The sequence below is a fragment of the Bradysia coprophila genome, unplaced genomic scaffold (assembly GCF_014529535.1).
Source record: "Bradysia coprophila strain Holo2 unplaced genomic scaffold, BU_Bcop_v1 contig_70, whole genome shotgun sequence".
Lineage (NCBI taxonomy): Eukaryota > Metazoa > Arthropoda > Insecta > Diptera > Sciaridae > Bradysia > Bradysia coprophila.
The window spans coordinates 1,155,414-1,162,613 of NW_023503941.1; the positions used below are offsets into that span (position 1 = coordinate 1,155,414).

At 38.0% G+C, this 7,200-nt stretch overlaps 1 protein-coding gene across 1 annotated transcript; it reads right to left on the bottom strand.

Moving 5' to 3' along the window:
- Window positions 1-1,389: 1,389 nt before the first annotated feature.
- Window positions 1,390-7,142, bottom strand: LOC119083601 (proton-coupled folate transporter-like). The gene is made up of 9 exons (XM_037193337.1): window positions 6,657-7,142; window positions 4,827-5,106; window positions 4,639-4,752; window positions 4,303-4,551; window positions 2,432-2,734; window positions 2,149-2,351; window positions 1,929-2,046; window positions 1,643-1,799; window positions 1,390-1,565 (listed from the first exon to the last, which is right to left on the bottom strand). The coding sequence occupies exons 1-9, from the start codon at window positions 6,798-6,800 to the stop codon at window positions 1,463-1,465; spliced, it is 1,671 nt and encodes a 556-aa protein (XP_037049232.1). The 5' UTR covers window positions 6,801-7,142; the 3' UTR covers window positions 1,390-1,462.
- Between the last annotated feature and the right edge of the window lie 58 nt (window positions 7,143-7,200).

Sequence of the window (7,200 nt, forward strand, 5' to 3'; positions counted from 1 at the left end):
TGTATCAGGATTTTAGGATTCACTTAAAAACAGAAATATTAAATTCAGTCATTTAAATTTCAAAACGTTTTATTCCCTGAGTTCCAATCTCATACTGTTGAAATATCGAAATATTACGCAAAAAGAAGAAGAAGGAATTACGATTACGATTCTCGATATTAGATCATTGTCATATACCATAGTTCTAATTAGAATAAAAAAAAATATTTTCAAAGTTTCATATGTGTGTCATGTAAGTAAACGTATAGCATGTATAAGTACTTTGTGTGCAAACGTGCTCCACGTTTACCTACTTCTACCAACGCTTCACAATACAACTATCTATGTAGTATGTCTTAATTGCAACATTGGTTGAAGCGCCGCTTTGAGATCAAGAGGTCCCCAGTTCAAACCCAGCACCAAACATGGAGAAAATTTTTATCTAAGAAAAAGTTACGATATAAATGAATAAAAACACGAAAAATAAAAAAATTAAAATTAAAAAGAACGAAATTTGACGAAATAATGTACATCAAAATTTCATTTTATTTCGGATACCAGAGCAAACGTACTGGACGTTTACTGACGCAGTGCACGTGTACTAAACGTTCCCGAAGTTCGATCCAAAAATAGCTGTCTGCCAGCCAATTTACACGTCCACTACGTACAGTACACGTCCAGCGCGTTAACTTTTCTATCAGTGTACTGAAACTTGACAGTGCTCCATACAAAATTTTACACTGTAAAAAGAGTGGGGATAAAATTTCATACAAAATAGTACTCTATTTGTCAGGTGTCAATCGAAGCACTTTTGCTTGCAGTGCGTTGATCTGTTACGACATTTTGATTGCAGCAATTTTCAATTTATCATCTATCTTCAAGTGCCCGTTCCTTTAGCAGTGGAATTGTTATCAATTCTTTGTGAATAAGTGGTTTAAGTTATTTGAAGCAATTCTTACATTATTTACGTGTATCCGGAGTCGGTTAAAGCTGACTTCGCTAGCCGTGAGAGGAAATTTACCACAAAAATATGTGGAAATCAGCTTTAATCGACTCCAGATATACGTAATTAATGTAAGAATTACGATTACTCAGGTGCCACACATCATCATGCCAATTAAAAGTAGATGTTATGCATCTCTGTCTAAAATGTTTATTTTGTTGATTTGAAAGTTATGTACCGAGCCGAAGCAGTTCATTATTCTTTGAGTTTTTCACCTGGTACTTTAAGCTTAATAAAGACGAAGCATCTCTTCACTACTTTTTTTAAATTTTTTTTTCTCTCGATTTATTTCAACTGGTACAGTACCACGTAGGTTCAGCATGCAACTTTATACTGGAGTTCAACAAAACAACGTATTTTCGTGTTTACTCTATCCGGTCGTCCTAGACAACCGCATCCAAACTACATTTTTTTGTGATGTCGAATTCTTTCTGAACAACATCGTGCGTAGTAACTCCACTGCTCCATTCCATCAAACATCTAGCAAGGTTCTGCAATTTCGCCCAGTTTATCGCTTGAGATCGGTTGCGAGTCAGACGCTACTTCGGTTGCCGTTGGTGGTTCCACCCAACGATGTAAAACACTGCAATCAGAGCGTGATCATTACTATTTTAGTTCTGTTCGCCAGCAAGATACACATTCTTCGACAGCGAAACTTACAAGCAAAGGAAAGTCACAATAATAATGACCGCAAAGCTGCAAATGAAGTATGCGTTCGGGAAAGAGTCGACCGTGTACTTGTAGATGTTTGTGTATACCGGAACAAATATAAATTTGCTCAGGTTCTCGATCACTCCCATTACGGAATAAATTTTACCTAAACGGAGTTGAATTTATAGTTATAATGCATGCGTTGCAGAGAAATGATAACAGGTTGTGCCGGTGAGGTGACAGCAACGCCATCTATTATCATTTCTCGGTTTTAGGTTGATTGATATAAACTGACCAATCTCAGTGTTATCGACTACTGTTGATATAATGCTTCTGACAACCAAACTTCTTATTCCACCAAACATATCCAGCGTCTTTGCTACGTAAAGCATGAAGGTAGTTGTTACAGTTATCTGTAATGTGTTTCAATTGAAAACCGGTCAGATAACACCGCCTTCCATAATCACACTTTAGTATGAACAATGAACACCTATTTCAGTGCTGGAGCTACTTACACAGACAAACTTCGATACCGCCGAAAATGATGAGGAAATGAGTGCGAGCATTGTATCCGATATCTTAAAGTATTTGCTCATTACAGCTATCATAAATGTCGTTCCAATGAAGAACGTCGCACTGCCATATGCAGCATACGGCGCCTCTTCCAAAGCTTCCCAATTCAATTTCGTGCGAACGAAATAGTACTCGTTCACATACTCTACGGACATTAAAATACAACCATTTCACAACCGTATCGGACAAAACATCCACTCAAGGGAATCTGTCCCGTTGTCATACCGAAATCAAGTGCTTGAGATAAACCGACAATAACCAGTATCAGATACACTATCTTTCTACCGTTGCCGCTTCGTTTCCGTACGATGACCATAACACAATCGTTTATAACGTTTGAGCATATGTTGCCATTTGAATTTGCCGTTGGTGGTTCAACTGCAGCAACATTTCCTGGTGGCTTCGTTTCTGACGGCAACATGACCACCATTTCCTTATCGTCTTTTCCACGGGGTTTTGCTTCTTTCATCACGAAGACAATATACAGAATACCAATGACATTGATTAGCATGCAAATGGAAATTAATTCTGGAAAATATGAACGTCCTACGTAAATGGATAGCATATCGGGAGATGCGGGAAAACAGGAAAAGTATGAAAAAAATTCAGTTTTGCTTGCTGTCTCGCCTATACCTGCTGTTTAACAAGCTAGATTTTCTGTTTCGTCTCGTCAATACCTTTCATTTGATGCATCACACTCGATTTTCAAGCAAAAACATCCAGAGATATGCTGGAAAGCTGGTAAAGAATAAGCAAAACAATTAGCTGTTTTTCCTGCTTTTTCACGAATAGTTACTGATCGACAAGTTTAATTTTTCTAAGAATTACTTATTTAGATTTGTCTCGTCATTACCTTTCATTTGACATATCACACATGATTTGTGAGCAAAGACATCCAGAGATATGCTGGAAAAACTTTTGAAAAACAAGCAAAACACGCTGTTTTGCTCGCTTTCTCGTCTCTGACTACTTTAAGACAAACTAAAATTTTTCTAAAAACATGATATTCAGATTCGTCTCGTCAATACCTTTCATTTGACGTATCGCACTCGATTTTTGAGCGAAAATGTCCTGAGAAAGGCTTCGAAAACTATGTAAAAATCAGGCAAAACAAAACAAAACAACTGTTCAGCGAACTTGACTTCAAACTGCCTTCGCTGTTTTGAAGCACTTCCCATTGAGTCGCGACAACGTGATTACGCTAGAAAGTTTCGTAGGCACGCAAAACAGAGGTAAACAACATAAAACTCTTATTCTTTTGAAATGTTGGGTCCCAAAACAGTTAGCGTATATGCCTGTTTCCCCCTGCTTTTCGACGGGAAATAGGGAAATGTTCCGACTGTTTTGAGACCCACCATTTCAAAAGAATAAGAGTTCTACGTTGTTTACCTCTGTTTTGCGTACTAACGAAACTTTCTAGCGTAATCACGTTGTCGCGACTCAATGGGAAGTGCTTCAAAACAGCGAAGGCAGTTTGAAGTCAAGTTCGTGGAACAGTTGTTTTGTTTTGTTTTGTTTTGCCTGATTTTTACATAGATTTCGAAGTCTTTCTCAGGATGTTTTCGCTCAAAAATCGAGTGCGATACGTCAAATGAAAGGTATTGACAAGACGAATCTGAATATCTAATTTTTAGAAAAATCAAGTTTGTGGATCAGTAGCTATAGGCAAGAAAGCAAACAAAACAGCGAGTTTTGCTTGTTTTGCCTGTTTTTCACAAGTTTTTCCAGCGTATCTCTGAATGTCTTTGCTCACAAATCGTGTGTGATATGTCAAATGAAAGGTATTGACAAGACAAATCTAAATAAGTAATTCTTAGAAAAATTGAACTTGTCGATCAGTAACTATTGGTGAGAAAGGTATTGACGAGACGAAACAGAAAATCTAGCTTGTTAAACCGCAGGTATAGGCGAGACAGCAAGCAAAACTGCATTTTTTCGTACTTTTCCTGTTTTCCCGCATCTCCTCGGGCAAAGGTGTTGCCAAAATGTATGATTTTTAGTAGAGCCATCAAAACAAAAGCGCATCACCCATAGCGTGGTCAGCTAAAAGAGGTCTAAGACCTGTAAACTGATCAGCACGATCTCGTGTCACTTACTTATGTATCCCAATTTCTGATACAAAATGCCGGAAAAGGGCAACGTGCAAATCGATATGATCGGGTAAATTTGGTACATGATGCCGAACCGAAAGACTCGATCCTTTTCCTCGGTGACCTCAGTCAAATAGCTAAACAAACCAATCGACATTAAGGTCCAACCACCACCGATAGCTGGAAAAAATGCCCCCAGTATCGTATTAAATTCGACTGGAAGCTGTTTCATAAAGATGGCTGCAATCAGAGCGGCTGCAGACAATACGAAACCGGCAATCAAATAGATTTCGTCATTAGTGTCATTAGTAAGAGGGAACTTCAAGTTCACTTATTCCTCACCGAATTGACCTAAGAACTCTCCGAGTTGCGGTATTAAAATACACGGTTTTCGTCTACCGCTTCTGTCGCTCCAACTTCCCGCAAAAAGAACGAGAACAATGCCTATGGTTGAATCTATGTAATTGAATTGGATGAACATGAAACCGCACCTAACATCAATTCATTCGAATATTCAATTCAGACTTTACCAAATGGTGCAATGTACGCATTGATTGAGCTGCCAAGCTTTTGGCTTTCTCGTTCCGCACGACAAACTTCCATCTCAAAGTCATGATTGGTGTTATCGAATTTCGTGCTAGATTTTACTGTGTCGTTTTCGTAGGCAGCAAGAGATGCGGTAGAATTGTATTGAGCAACCATAAGAGCATCTTGTCTGTCGGATACGTCGCCGCAGTGAATATTATTCAAGGCTTTGTCCATCATGTGATCACAAACCAAATCGGGAAATCCGAGATTCACTCGACAAGCCTGTTTATGAGTAAAATTTTTGGATGAAAAATAGTATAATATGAGTCAGGTAAAAGCGCATCGCTAGCTAAACGTAGTATCGAAAATTTGTTAGTGCTTAGGCTTCTGACATATTCGGCATGAACGTATGAAACGTTAATTCAAAAAAAAAAATGTCAGAAATTTGTCTCTCTAATTAACGTGCTAGCCCTTCTATATCTCACGTCCACATCAGTAATTTCAGTCTAACAGTAACAGCGCAAGTTATTCGACTGCATATCGAAGTAATTAATGAGGTTAAGGGATCAGCTTGTGATAAAAGCCAGAAATCAGTGCAAAATACTCTTTATTTTGTCTCCCCAGCTCCAGCACATTTCAGACAAACAAAAATTAAATTAAATTCTAAAATCGTTCATGTAATGAATGCTTTCCGCGATGGACAGAAGATACATTAAATGACAGCTTAAATGACAAAAATATCCCAAAATTACCTCACACATGTAATGCATCACTTACATCACTTCACACATGTAATAGTAAATTGTCGGATGGGACTAGCAATATTACTTGATTTGCTGGTTGTCTGTATTGCTACCTTCATTGGTGACTGGAAGGTATACTCTACATGCACCAGCAGTGCCAGAAACCTCCGTTCTAACTACTGAGAAAAACACTTCATATTGCCGTCTTCGACGTTTCGTTTCTGGACAGTGTAATCACTAGTGCGTAATATTTCAAACAAGTTATTTTTCCGCAGCTGGGTTTCTATTTTGAATTATGGGCGATGAATATTCCTGGAAAATGACGTCACTTTGTTCGAAAAATGACATTATTTTCCATGATTGAAGATCGGGACCCTGAGTCGTAAAAGAGTTTTGTCTGCTGACTGTTTGCGGATAAAATGAAGTTCGATAGCTGCTTCAAAACTGTTGTATTTTGCATAGCGGGATTCGGAACGATAGGTGTCAAAACAGCGCAATTAATATAACAAAGGTAGATTATATGGGCGGAAGTAATACCATGTATAACCGAATCAGTGGCACGAAAGTGAGCTGTAAACGCCATCTCTCCCTTTCTTTAAAAACACAAAATTGCTAAGATTGCCATCTGTTTTGCGATAGGCACAACATTTTGTGAAACACTAGTAAATCATAGTCAACCATTTTAAAAAAAGGTGTCATTAGCATCGAACTATTGTGCTAGGCCGCTTGTCTGAATGACGTTACCGCCTATGTATTTACATTGAATTTAACTTTGTTCAACTTTGCTCCGATGCATTCTAGATGGCGTCAATTTTCCATGAAAAATCAAAGATCACGAGTTGGAATCTCCTTTCTCTTTCTCATTTTGTCATGTAAGGGATCAATAACAATAAATCCAATCAAACAACACCATAGGATAGAGTTTGAGTCAATCAGACGATAGTATTTGCCTTATACCGTTATTTCCCGTTATTTTCACGTGCATTATATTTCTGACGAATCGTGATCTTTTCTAATGGTTTTACCAGCTTACACCTAAAGTGACTATAGCCGACTCCTTGGTCACGGGTCACCGTTTCTTTTACTTACCTTTTCCAGGGTCAAATTCTGCAAACAAATTGCCAGAAGGCAATACGGGATAGCGATGGCAAACAGGACAGGTTCCACGGTTATGTAACGTTTCAGTCTTTTGAACGGATTTTCGTTCGTCGCCATTTTATCTGCACTTTTCATATCGAACTTAATATTATTCGCTGGCAAACCCCTGGATCGGATTGCACACACACAGACACAGATTGTGATTCTAGTAGAAGCGACACTTTATTTTTTAGTGGTATTTATTGCGCTTCATTAACCTAATCTCCGCGTGCTCCGTCGATAGGCGAATAAATCGAGACTGTTCAATCGGAATTTGAACCGCAGACTAGTCGAATTTTGATTTAACAGAAATAAGTAATTTGCGAATAATGATCTGCCAATCTTATCGTAAGCGGCTATCATTATTTATCAACAATAATTAACGATAAACACTTCATGAGGAATTGTTTTCGCTTGTTTGAAGTTTTTAAGAGCAGTGTAATTACGTGTATGTCCCCATAATAAATAAACAAAACAGCAAAAAATGAAATCATAA